The sequence below is a fragment of the Gossypium raimondii genome, chromosome 7 (assembly GCF_025698545.1).
Source record: "Gossypium raimondii isolate GPD5lz chromosome 7, ASM2569854v1, whole genome shotgun sequence".
NCBI classification, from domain to species: domain Eukaryota; kingdom Viridiplantae; phylum Streptophyta; class Magnoliopsida; order Malvales; family Malvaceae; genus Gossypium; species Gossypium raimondii.
The window spans coordinates 45,896,732-45,911,073 of record NC_068571.1 but is presented as its reverse complement, the minus strand read 5'-3'; the positions used below and the strand labels follow the sequence as shown (position 1 = coordinate 45,911,073).

At 33.1% G+C, this 14,342-nt stretch overlaps 2 protein-coding genes across 2 annotated transcripts; one reads left to right on the top strand and one right to left on the bottom strand.

The window, feature by feature from the left end:
* Positions 1–842: 842 nt before the first annotated feature.
* On the bottom strand, positions 843–1,856 carry LOC105803546 (uncharacterized). The gene is made up of 2 exons (XM_012635790.1): positions 1,336–1,856; positions 843–1,215 (listed from the first exon to the last, which is right to left on the bottom strand). Exons 1-2 carry the CDS (start codon positions 1,854–1,856, stop codon positions 843–845), a joined length of 894 nt encoding a protein of 297 aa, XP_012491244.1.
* Positions 1,857–8,327: 6,471 nt separating this feature from the next.
* On the top strand, positions 8,328–14,333 carry LOC105787862 (agamous-like MADS-box protein AGL65). The gene is made up of 12 exons (XM_012614450.2): positions 8,328–8,543; positions 9,137–9,322; positions 10,017–10,076; positions 10,169–10,187; positions 10,284–10,348; positions 10,452–10,467; positions 10,565–10,626; positions 11,531–11,627; positions 11,916–11,963; positions 12,043–12,170; positions 12,345–12,729; positions 13,941–14,333. Exons 2-12 carry the CDS (start codon positions 9,138–9,140, stop codon positions 13,998–14,000), a joined length of 1,125 nt encoding a protein of 374 aa, XP_012469904.2. The 5' UTR covers positions 8,328–8,543; position 9,137; the 3' UTR covers positions 14,001–14,333.
* Positions 14,334–14,342: the final 9 nt, after the last annotated feature.

The following is a 14,342-nucleotide window of genomic DNA, read 5'->3' as shown; positions in this document are numbered from 1 at the left end:
TTTCGATTGATCAAAATTTTCTTAGTGTTAGGATTATAAAGCTTATAAGCTTTTGATTGATCATTAACACCAAGAAAAATACATTTCTCTCCATTGTCATCTAATTTCTTTCTCTTTTGATCTGGAACATGGGCAAATGCTACACACCTAAAGATTCTGAAATAATCAATTGTCGGTCGTCGTCCACTCCATGCTTCCTCCGGGGTCATGTTTTGAACTGCAAATGTGGGACTCCTGTTGAGAACGTGAATACACCAATTCACTGCTTAAAGCAAAAAACTCTTTGGAACACCGCTACTTGTCAATAGACTTCGCACCATATTCATTATAGTACGATTTTTCCTCTCACCAACGCCATTTTGCTAGGGTGAATAGGCTGTTGTAAGCTGTCTTTTTATGCCATGAAACTCACAAAAATCTGCAAATTCGTGTGAGTTATATTCTCCCCCACGATCAGATCGGAGAGCTTTTATTGGGCTGTGAACCTCTTTCTCAACAAGTGCTTTAAAGCTCTTAAAAGCTTCAAAAGCTTCTCCTTTCTCCTGTAAAAAGTAAACCTGACTTTTTCGACTGTAATTATCAATGGAAGAAATTATGTATCTGTTACCTCCATTAGAAGTTGGAGTTATTGGTCTACAAATGTCGGAATGAACAAGCTCTAACGCCTTCTTTGCTCTCCATGTTTTCCCTTTTGAAAATAGATTACGGTGTTGTTTGCTAACCACACATTCTTCACAAATTTGAGAGCGAGGTGTAATTTGAGGAAGACCTGTCACCATATTCTTTTGTTGTAGAGTCTTCAATCCATTGAAATTGAGATGCCCATAATGAAAATGCCACAGTCAAGCATCATCTCCTTGTTTTATTGAGAAGCATGATTGTTGAATAGTATTGAGATAGAGAGCAAACATCCTGTTTGCAGTCATCTTAGCTTGGGCAATTAATCCCAATTTATCATCTTGAATGTAACACTCTCCATTCTTTATCACAATCGCATAACCATTCTCTTGCATTTGGCCAAGACTTGGAAGATTGGTCTTCAAATCTGGAATATAAAGGACATTATAAATTATTTGAATAGACTCCTTTTTGGCTTGAATAATCACCTGTCCTTTCCCTATAACCGAGACTTTAGAGTTGTCTCCGAATTTTACTGAATCACGATATGACTCATCTAGAGTGGAGAAAGCTGCCTTATTGCCACACATATGGTTGCTGCATCCAGTATCTGAGTATCACAAATTCTGATTTGTTTCCTCCTTCACTTGCTCTTTTACTTGGCAGGCCAATAACAAAGAGGCTTCTTCTTCTTCTCTTTCTACAAAATTAAGTTACTTTCCACCATCTCTATTTAAGTTAGTTTGACATTCTGATTTATAATGACGAAACCTCTGGCATCTATAGCATTCAACCTTCGACTTGTCTACAGACTTTGACTTGAAAGGAGTTGAATTATTGTTGTCATGGCCTCTTCCTCTTCCTTGAGAATATGAAAATTGATTGTCTTCATATTTGCGATGATTATCTTCATATTTACGGTATGAGTGCCTACCGTTGCCAATGTTGTTGCCTCTGCCCCTTCCTTTGCCACGACCACTACCTTTTGAAGAGAAAGAATGATTGTTGGATGAGACTTGCAAAACTTGCTCCTCTTTATCTTGTCGATTTAATTTATGCTCATGAATCAACAATGATCCTTGCAATTCATCAATAGAAAGTTCATCAATATCATTAGATTTCTCAATTGAGCAAATAATATAATTGAATTTTGCTATCATAGAGCAAAGAATCTTCTCAATAATGGTAACATCTTTCAGTCTTTCGCCATGAATTCGCATCTTATTTGCAATGGCCATCGTTCTTGTAAAGTAATTCGTAACCGATTCTCTAGTATTCATGTGTAATGTTTCGAACTCTACACGAAGAGCTTAGAGCTGTGCTCGTTTCGCCTTCGTTGTTCCTTAATACTTCTTCTTCATGGAATCCCAAATCTGCTTAGAAGTGTCTTTGCAAAGAATGGTTTCCAAGATTGAACGATCAATGGCTTAGAACAAATAGTTCTTTACTTTGAGATCCTTCAACTTCAACACTTCTATTTCTGCCTTTTGCACATCTAACACTGTTGTGCCTTTGGCTGTTTCTGGTATGCCATCTGAAACCACTTGTCAGTATTCCTTCGATCTCAAAAAATTCTCCATCAATATGTTTCAATTATCATAGTGACCATCAAAATGAAGAATGGCCGACTGCACAAAATTTTTTAAAGCCATTGCTGTTCTCACGTTGCTGCTGCAATTTTCATTTCTCACTCACCGAAATTTGAACCAAGCTCTGATACCACTATTAAACTAAGCATATAGATAAAATGAGGAAATAAAAGTTTGAAATACTTTGATAATATGAATTATAATTCCTTTATTGAATGAATAATGAAACCTTTATATAGGCTAAATTACAACTGAAAAAATCACTAAAAAATAGAAACAAACCTGATACGTAAATCACTAGAAAATATCAACTAATATGATACTCCTAAAGTTTAGCAACAATAAGTTTTGACTGAATCAATAACTTTATTCAAACCAGTAAACTAACAAATTTAACTCTAATATGGGGATATGAACCCAAGGGGTAGTATGCTCATTAACATCAGGCTAACCCCTACCAGTTCGTCGAGGTTGACGTCGACTACCACAATTGCTTCCAATATCAGGCATCAGACCAGCTGGTTTTGGGACATCCTTATCGACAAATACCATTTGCGCTTGTGCTTTAGCTTGTTGAATTCTAATCCATCACCTGTTGGATGTGGGTGCCTTCCGGATAACTAAATACTAGTCCTTTGGATAAAAAAACCTAACCCGCTTTCCCTATACCAAATCATATACTGTGGATCCATATGGAAACAATAGTCTTTGATCAGTTGCCCAATGATGAAAAAAACATGACGCCTTTGCCACTAACGGATCCGATCTCGACGTTCTTTAGCTCAATTTGTATCTTGTCGACCTCTCCCTTGAAACTGGTTGCCGCAACACCTGATCATTATGTTTGACTCAATGATGTTGAAGCAGGTAACAGTAGTTTATGGCCAACCCAATGTTTGGGCCTAAAGCTATCCATGGGCCGGGCCGGGCCAACAAAAAATTTTTAGCCCGTTTACCAGGCCCGGGCTCGGGCCGGCCCAAAATATGGGCCTGAGCTTTTGCCCAGGCCCGACCCGAGGAAAAAATATGGGGCCCGAGCCCGGCCCGGCCCGTTTTTAAATTAAAATTATTTTTTAATGAAATTAAAACTAATTGTTATTAAAATTAATTGTTAGTAAAATTATCAAATTATTAATTATTAATTGTTGTAATAAAATCTAACATTTGATTAGTAAATTTATCAAATTATTAATTGTATTAATTGTTAATTGTATTAATTGTATTAATTGCTGTAACAAAATCTAACATTTGATTAGTAAAACAAACTTGATGTTTTATTATTAATCAAATTAATTTAACTCCAACCTTTTAAGCTAAGAGCCTAAGAGTACATTTTTCAAAATCTGACCAATTAAAAAACACACAAGCTAAAATTAATCAAATTAATCAAATTAATTTACAAAAACTAAATTCATAACTTTCACAAAGTAGAAGACTAAGAATAGAATTTAACCTTTCTTTGACCAACTTTTGTTTAACCGCTTTGTCCGAAAAAGGTAAGTTGTTGGATTAGAATTGAAATTATATGTCGATGTGGTATAGTTCTAGAATAGTCAACATTGGTTAACATTCAGCAAAAGGATGCCCAAAATGAAGTGTGTAACTTCAGAGAAAAAGTTGAAAGAAAACGCAATTAGAAATGAAGAATGTTAGATTAGATTTCCATTTTTAATTCAAACTGTTTCTAAGAAAAAAGAAGAACTGTATTAAATATCCTCCATTGACATGACTCACTACTGACTTTACCCTTTAATATTTTCATAGTATCAACCACTAAATACATCATGCATGCATAAAACAAAAATTAAGTAAACAAAACACATCACGCCTGTATGTTTTGTAACTAAAATTAAGTGAATCATCTTGAGAGGTAAAAGAGTGGGTAATCTGCAGAAAGTGGGAACTTAGCATTATCTACTCTTGATTTTAATATTATTGTTATAATGGTTGGTCAGCTAATGTTATCCCATTGCTTACTTCATAGTTCATACACGTTTGACCCTTTTATATTAACTTTGGACTAATCTTTGCCTAAAACCAAAAACAGTGGACCAATCTTGTCCTGCCTGCTAAACCGTGTGCCTTCATATATTATTTCTTCTTCTTCTCTTCTTTGTTCATATATTTATTGATTTTTTGAGCTTTCAGTCTGCATTTCAGGTAAGATTTTTGATGCCTTAATGCGTTTTATTTTACATTTGGTATTTATGTTATTGCTGTTTTGATGCATAAATTCATTAAAAGAACAGTTGTTTTTAATAAATATTTATCTGATGTTTCAACTTTGTAACATAATCGTAACCATTGATTCAGAATACCTAAGAACACAATCTCTAGAAAAAAATCAATGTCTCAGATTTTGAAAGAGTAAAAGAGTTGCGCTTAATTGAATGTGCAGGCAAAGAAGAAGGGTAATTGATAAAAAAAATAAAAGAGTAACCTGAAGAAGAATAATTAGAAGAAATGAAGTATCTTAAAGAGAATGAAAACGAGGAAAACGAAGAAGAAGAGCAAACCCGTACCTGTACCAAACTCCTCGTTCTTGTATGCTTGCTTCTACTTGGCGATTCAGGAGTAAACAAACCGACCGGAGGTGGATCGGTGGAGGTCTTGACGGTAGAGGTGGATCAGTACTGGAAGAGACTGTCGATTTTGGAAATGGGAGAAAAAGGAGGAAGGCACAGCAGACAGCACAATAGGGTTAGGGATTTTGGGTGTCTGTCGATTTTGGAAATGGGGAAAAAAGGGAGGAAGACACAGCAGCACAAAAGGAAAGTAAATCAAACTTAAAATAAAAACTATTATATTTTTAAAATAAAAAATATATATATTTAATATATTCTCGGGCCGGGCCCGAGCCAAAAAAGTTTGCCCGAGGCCCGGCCCGTTTTCCAAACGGGCTTAAATTTTTGCCCAAGCCCATATTTCGGTCCTATATTTTTACCCGAACCCTCCCATATTTCGGGCGGGCCGTCGGGCCGGGCCGTCCGACCCATGGACAGGTCTATTTGGGCCTCCTTCGCTGTGTCCCTTGGTAGCACTGCTTGAATATCCTTCGCCAAACGTCGCTTGGAACTATATTTCCTAATTGCAAGTTAACAAAAGACTAAATGATAATTACGTATTGGAACTATAATCCTTTTGACAGGTTGAGTAACTAACCCCTTCAGCTGCAGATCTATCAATATCAATCTGGGTTTGTGTTGGTTCCTAATAATTTATGGTGCGGTCCAAATTCACCCTAAATTTACAATTATTTTTAAAATTTATCAGCAACATTATAAAAATAAATCCTAAAAATTGCGTATGCATTGTATATAAATGTCTTTTTATCTTTTTGTTAACGTAAAAAAGAGCACATGAGAGGGGACGTTATAAACGACATACACATCCATGCCCATATTTGAAAGGTGTAGAAACCATTTAATTGCTTTGTTTTCTGATTAGTTCAACTATTAAGGGCTCAGCACATGAATGCTAAAACCACAAACCCCCGACTATAACTACGTACATGAGTAAGGTCTAGCAGATACATCAACTAGCAAAGACCCCTTGACTTATTTGCCATCAGTAGATTGTCAATGTTGCATAGTATTATTGAACAATATCTTCATTCCTCACACTGTTATCCAATTGATTCTTAATCAATGAATGCACCCCATGTGAATCTCACTCGATTGCCTTAAGATCTTTCTTGTCATCTGAATAATTGTTAAGTAATTTTCTTATTTTTGGTTATAGATCTAACTCGATAAACCTGATGACAACAAACCTTTCAATTGAAATGCTCATAATCAAGGTTACATCTTCCAATATGATTGCCATTTCACCACATAGGAAGTGGAAAGTCAATGTCTCTGGTCTTCACCTTTCTACCAAGGTCGTGATCAATGGTGTTCACAATTGAATGGGATGTATTTTGATGACCTTTAAAAACCTCACTATTATTAGACAGGCCCTAAGTTAAGCATCCTCTTCTTCCGACATCAGATACCCTAAGTTCCTTTAAATTCGAAGGTTCTTTTCCTTAACCTAGCACATAGACAAAGATATCTATTACTAACAATTTGAAAATTTTAATATAAATACCAAAAACCAGACCAAATTGCAATATTAATAGTTACTTACACTATATGGTTCACTTCCTCAATAAAGTCATTATATAATTTAAAATATCGATTTTGAGGTGAAAATCTAAAATTTTAGGTATATGTTATTGTCGATCAACGCTAACTTATATTTACTATATGTAGTTGTAGTTAAATGATTAAAATACATAAAACCTCTAAAGTCAATACCTAGTGTTGTCACGTATAGTATACCTTAAATTGTGAAAATTTATCACTGTCAAGCTTAGTTCCTTACATTTATTAGGGTTAGGATTTAAAATGAACTACGAAATCATGAATACATGCAAAATCAACAATTTGTTGTATTTGACTTGGTCAATTACATCAATAAAAAATATTCATTCACTCAAATAATACTTGTGAACCCAATAAAACCTTAATCATTACATAATCAAGATTTAGAATCTATTGAGGAGAAAATTTGTGATGCAAATTTTGTATGAAAATATAAAGTAATCCTAAAAAAGTATTTGGAACAATAATTTCCCTAACTTATTATAATAAATAAAAATCTTAACATAATAAATCAAGTTGTGGTTTAAATTGAAATTTACTTAGTAGACCAAATATGTGGGATTGAATGAATAATCTAATCTTTAAATCAATACAATTTTTCAAAAATAAATCAAAATCAAAATATATTTAAATATATGAGTTAGCTTAGACATAAGGATACCATGATTTAAATGGATTCCAATTAAAATTTTAATAATAAAATTAATATTTAAATTTAATTACGAAAATATATAAATAGTAAAATATGTGTTTTATATGTTTTATACTTTTTTATATTTTGAATTTAGTCCTTTATTTTTATTTTTAGGAATTTAGTAAATATTTTCAAGTTTCAAAATTTCTTTTATTAAATTTGCTAGTGTGATATTTGAAAAAATTCAATTGGTAGTCATATAACAAAAGAATGATTTTATAATGAGTAGGGTGAACAAATTTTGATTTGATTAAAAAATATATTTTTTAATTTCGGGTTAATTGAATCGAGTTATTCAATTTTTAATCAATTCGAATAAGTAATTCAGTTTTTGAGTTCGAGTTTAGTTGAATTTTACAACTCGAATAATTTGAATAACTTGAACAATAAATTGATGTAAATATCCATTGGGTCCTTGATAGTTTCGAAAATGTGCAAATTGGTTCCTCTAAAAATTACAAAAATTCAAAATAATTTTAAAAATTCAAAATATTTAAGAAATCTAAAAATATATAAAAATGCTAACTTATAATTAAAAAGACTAATCCAAAATGATAAATTTGAGGCATTAAACAAGTAAATTATCAAATCATAATACTAATTATTTTTTCTTATTTTATTTTAAAGAGTTTTCAAATATATATATATATATATATATATATATATTTTGTGTTCCTTAACTTAAAATTTTGTCATATTGTTAACAATATTTCAATATGACTAATTTAATTTTTAATTTAACTCAAGAAATTTATTCTGTTTAATTCAAATTTCATTTCACTTTAATCAATCGAAAAAAATTTCAAATTGAGTTAGGATGGTAAAATAATACTCGTCAACTCAAACACTCGATTCAACTCAGTTCAGTTGAATGCTCGTCCAAAATTTTAATGGTGTTAACAATTAAATTTATACTTTTAAACTTGACAAGTAGAGATTAAATTTCTTAAAATAAAATTAGAGAGATTAAATTATCAATATACAAAAAGTATATCAACTTAGAATATATTTTCTCCACAAATGAATAATTCAAATTGGTTGAAATAATTTGAGATAAATGTTGTTTTAAATTGGATTGGACCAATCGAAAAATCAAAAATCGATTGTAATAATAAAGTTAAATTAATTAAATCAATAATTGAATCGATTTAATTGAACTAAAAAATTAATTGAATAATTTTTTTTATATTTAAATAATTTGTTTAATTGACCCAGATAAATAGACGAACCAAAAGATTAAAAATGGATGATGTAATCGATTTGACTATGGATACCGTTTTGAGCCACCGACCGGTGAACCATTAACGCTACTAGGCCGAATGACATTAACCCATAGTACACTACACATTTTTTTGTAAATGTGTTTTGAAGATTTCACCATTGATTTGCTTGGCTTTCTCTACCGTCTACCTCTCGCTCAAGAAACGAAATAGTTTCTGGTTGGTCCCGCTCTTTTTATACACCGAAATCACAGCTTGGCCCTTCTCCTTCTTCTTTGTAAGCTTTTTCTATTTCTATTTCCTTTTCTTTTCTACTTTTTTCTTCCTTTTTTCCTTTTAACTTCACTGTAAGAATTTGTTCTCTCTCTCCCTCTCTCTTATTGATTTCATCACTCATTTTATTCCGTTTTATTCATTAATGGTTTTCTTATCTGGTTTTACTTCATGTTTGTAATTGGGTTTTGTTTTAATTAATAAATTATGTCTTGGCCTGTTCGAAGGCTTTTCCTTTTGTTTTCCATTAATTGCTTGTCTACCAATTTTCTTCTCTTTCCCTTTGTTTGTAACTCTATGGTTATTTTCTTTCTGGGTTTTTTAAAGTTTAATCACATTTTCCTTAAAAGCTTATTTGTTGTTTGATAAGACGTGGGAACATGATCATGGGTGCAATAAATGCCATTTCTTTTTTATATATTAGGTTTCACTTAAATTTTCTATTTTGAGAATTTGTAATTGAAATTCAAATTCTGTCGAAGCTCATATGGCTATATATTGCATAACTTAACTATATTTTTTTCTTGATTAACTTGAGTAGATGTAGAGAGTTGTGACCTTAGAATAAACATTTGGATTTTTCTTTTGAATTTGCAGGATGGGAAGGGTTAAACTAAAAATAAAAAGGTTAGAGAGCTATAGCAACAGACAAGTTACATATTCGAAACGCAGAACTGGAATCTTGAAGAAAGCTAAGGAATTATCAATACTATGTGACATTCACATTATCCTTCTAATGTTTTCTCCAACAGGAAAGCCTACCTTATTCCATGGAGAGCGCAGGTATCATAAGAATGAGAATGTTATTTTATTTTCTTGGAGGGTCTAATTCATACTTTCCTCAATATATTTATTCTTCATTTTGCCATAGATTATACTTTTTTATGATATTTATTCCCGTCATTGTTGTTTCTACTGCACCTCCTGTTACACCTTTTGAATCATTTAATATCATTTTTGTTTGCAAATTCTAGCTATATTAAACCTTTTGGTATCTATTGGCTTTCAGTATTGAACTAATTTTATGTCTGTATCATGTATAACAATAACGTAAGTAGAAGCTATAGTAACTCGAGAATGATTTTTACCTACTGCAGATAAAAATTCAATTTTTTTCAGGTGTCACCTCACATTTTTATTCTTAGCAACTTTGACAATTACACAGCCTAAGCTTGGTGGACTCTGATTTTAATGATGTATTGGTTGCCATTTTGATCTCTGGATTTGTGCTTTATTTGGGTTTCTTTATTTAACAGTATACAAATATGTATCAGACTCTATGTTACAGTGATTCTTTGTTTAATTAGTTACGCACAGTTTCAGGTTCATATCAATCACTTTAAAATAGTCCTGGGTATAACTGTCTAAATAATGTTATATTTATGCGTTTAGTTATGTATACAGTAGATGCCGTTAGAGGGATAACTTGTTTGAAAGGCAACAAATGGGGCTCACTTTGCTTGTTTGCTTTTACCAGCAATATTGAAAAGGTTATTGTGAAGTTTGCGCAATTAACGCCGCAAGAAAGGGCAAAGAGGTGTCGAATCTGAATTTTAATGTCTTTCAGTGAATAGTATGTTCATATTGAAATGACATTATAGCTAACTGATTTTCGTTGGTCTGCAACAGGAAGCTGGAGAGCCTCGAAGTAAGACTACTTGCAACTCATATTCTTCAATATGTTCTTCTTCCTTCCTTACCAAGTGAAGATTTTAATTTTTGGGTCTTGTGATTGAGAATATAGGCACTGAAGAAAACCTTCATGAAATTGGATCATGATCTAAACATACATGACTTTCTAGGTGCAAAGTATGTCGCCTTTTTCTCAATTTCTTCCAGATAAATATTTCTGTTTATGAGGGATCTTGAGAAGAATCTAATTTTTATTTATTTTATTTTGGTCCCCTTGCAGCAGTCAATCTATTGAGGTAAGAAGTTTTCTGACATTACATGTGTCCTTTTTTATCTTCGATTTTCAAGTTATTGTTAATTCTGTTATGTGTCTGGGGCATTGCTATTTTTCAGGAAATGACAAAAGAAGTATCAAGGTTTCGAGCTCAGCTTGCTGAAGTACATAAGAGACTGAGGTGCACCTTTGGAGCTTTTGGTTGTTAAAGTATTGATTTTTCTTTTTGGTCTTGTTGGTAAAATGCCAGCATGAGATGACGGTCACATCTTACTTCTTCTTCTTCTCATCCCATTATAGAAAATTATATTTGTATTTCATTTCTTAAGTAGCTTCTCCCTATATTTTAATTCCCCAGCCTTTGGACCTGAAATATAATGGTTAGATCCTTACAACTCATAATTTTGAACTCTAATAATAACACCAATGCAGTGCAATCATTTCAACCTCTGTCCATTATAGCATCGTTTAACAAAACTTTAGACCCTAATGAAGTTTGTCTCATAGTTGGGTGTTAGGTTAATGGTTCCTCAAGGACAGAACATACAAGATGCATCACAAACCATCATGAAAATTTCAACACAATGCTAAATTAAGATTATTAGTGACTTGCTTACAAATAGAATTAAGATAGAGCTGGTATGAACTAGATTCATATGTTTAATGTTGCTATATATTATCATTGGGGTATTATAATTGGAAAATTATAGTCCAAGGGATTTTTCTTGTTGGTTAAGGCTAGGTCACCCCAAAATGATTTCAAATTTTTTATTATCTGAAGATTTCCTGAAAATAGTTGTGCATCTGGTTCTGGAAACCTCATTCAGCCTTATGTTTTTACCTCAATTCAATTTCTGTAACTGTTGTCAAATGATAGCTGGCCTCTTATCATGTGGACGATGGTGATCAATGTGTATTTGCTTGTAACTTTATCTGCATTTGGTAAATCTTTATTTTGGCTCGGTTACCTCCATAGTTTGGACATTCACACATGCATTAACAAAAATACATATAACTAATAGCAACAATATGATTTATTTGCTTTCATGAAGTAACTCTGATAAAATATTGTGCAATGATTTCAGCTACTGGAGTAATCCAGATAAAATTGACAACATAGAGCATCTTAGGCAGATGGAAGATTCTCTAAGAGAATCCATTGAGCGTGTGCGTATACACAAGGTATGTTGTTTTGTTCTAGTAATAATGACCTCTATGCACTGCTTTTGTACGTTATCTTTCAAAGTCAATGACACATAAATAAACATGCTTAGCCTCTTGCATTGATATATAATATATAATAAAGATATTGCATATTTTTTCTTGGTGTGGAAAATAGTGTTGTTTGAAACTTCTTGATTCATTAGCCTCTTGATAGATACTGATAGAGAATGCTAATTGATTTATCAGTTCAATAAAATCTGATTCATGTCAACAATAAATGACTTATGCCTTCTACTTTCTTTGCAGGAAAATTTTGGAAAGCACCATCTTATGTCACTAGAATGCTGTAACCAGGTAGCAAAAATATTCTCTCCCCCTGTCTGTGTGTGTGTGTGTTTGGGAGAGATATCTTACGACTTATGATGGCTTACAGTTTCAGAATAGGATACCTTTGTCTGTAATGATTGGTGCAGTGCAAGAAGCCCAACCCGTTATGTGGCTTCCCAACAATGAAAATCATCATACGTTATTGCATAATGAATTGAACTTTCTACCTCATCGGTAAGAGAGATATTTCAAATACAATTCATTTTAGTCTTCAGATATTCGGTTTTATCAATATAAGTTTTTACTTTGAAATAACCTAGACTCTGGTGCCTATCTGCAGAGACATGATTGTTTTTAGCTTAACTGTTCATCATGTTTCTCATTACCATTGGTTGACTATTGCTCCAGAGATGCAGAGTGCTCTACGGATTGCTCCCTTGCTGGCTATTCTGGTTTCTTTGGCTCCGGTAAACAAACAGAGATCAGCAGTTCAGGACAAGTTGATAATGTGGTACAGGAATGTAATGCCCTTAATGAGTTAGGTAGTAATGCTTGCTTAAATTTAGAACCCGGTGAGCAATATTTCTACCAGCCATATAGTGCTTCAAATTACCAGGATGATGAGAAGTTGAAGACTGAGATGGAGGTGAACCTTCAAGGGAATCCTGTGGTTAACCAAGTTATTAGCAACTTCGAAATCCCTAGACCTATGTATAACAATGGGCATCAAGCTTGGGTATTGTCTTCTGGCCCTTGTGGCATTGCAATGTTTGATGGGAATTCTTACCATCAGGTGAGGAGTTCCTTTAGTTTTATTTTATCCTTCATATATGTTCAGGATAATTTAATATTCTATGCATGTAGTAGTGCCCTAGGTTACTTGGACTTGAGTTTGAGTGTCCGACATGGGTATGTGTCTAACACCGATATGTTTGATTTTTTTCTAAGTTTTCCCATGTATTTGGAGGATCCTTTGAGATTCATATAACCATACTTATGGTGAATATAGGTGTTGGACACGGATACTTCAAGAAAAGTAGAGTCAGAGTAACATAGGTAGCACCTGATTGAACTGTTCAATCATGTCAAAGTTTTAGATGATGAATAGCCGTTGAAAGCAACTAAATCTGTGTCCAACAATTATTTTTTGTTGGCTTTACTTCGTATGGTAAAAGATTTTGGATTGTTCAAGAAAAGTAGAGTTGGAGCAACATTGGTAGCACCTGATTAAACTGTTCAATCATGTCAAAGTTTTAGATGATGAATACCCTTTGAAAGCAATTAAATCTGTGTCCAACAATTATCTTTTATTGGCTTTACTTTGTATGGTAAAAGATTTTGGCTCGATTGTAATCTTCATACCTGCCAACAGTGTCATTGGCCCGAGATTTGACATTCTGATTATTTGCCCTTGCGACCGCTTAAACAAACACCATGAGATTAACTTGTATGTTGGAGGACCGAAATTCAGGTCCTCATCGTCTACACTGCTGTAATTGTACACTTGAGTTCAACTACCTGTAGAGATGCCAAACTTGTTTATGCAGCCTCTAGCTTCTGAAATGTGCATAAGTTACAAGCTAATGTATTGATAAGACTACAGTAATTGTGAACTAAATTTCATTGTTATGTCTAAATAACAGAGGAGATGACTAATCTATCAAAGTTTTGGTTATTGAGATTGATCCCTTTAGTGAAGAGCTGTATTGAGTCCCATTTAGGTTCTCCTGTCACATGAGTTGAATCTTGGTGTATGACATTCACATGTTGTATCTCTTTGACAAAAATTAACATATTCATGCCATGATAGTGAATATGAAACCAGTTGCTTGAGTAGATTATGCTCATATAATGCTTCTATGGCATCAAGCAACATATGCTCGATTTGTTTTGTTTACTCTCTCTAGTTTTTGTTCTCTCAAAGGCTAGTTTTAGTTTATCATGTCTTAAGGAATTGAATCTGCCTGCACAGTCATTGATTATTATGATCATCCTTTACCGCAGCAAACTAAATCTAATTTCATGAATCAGACACCTTCATCCGGCCAATGTCACGATTTATAGCTGAAGGACTGACAGACGTGCGCCGAAATCTGACTGTTTCATGGATCATGGTCATTTCTTGTGATAGAATAGGTGAAACATACAGCACATGAAGCCCTCACCCAGCCAGTTTTTGCTGCTGGACATGTTTCTTGTATATTTAGTGTAACTTTGTAACTCATACATGATTATATCTTCTGTATATCAACTCTTTTTCTTTTTTTCCTCTTTTTTAGTTGTCTAAACACAGTTTTCATGGGGTTTTTTAGAGTACTTCCCAGCCCCTCAAGATGTATATAAATTATATATAGAAAATGAAAACATGACTTCTACTGTCATTAGTTTCAATCCAAATCCATGATC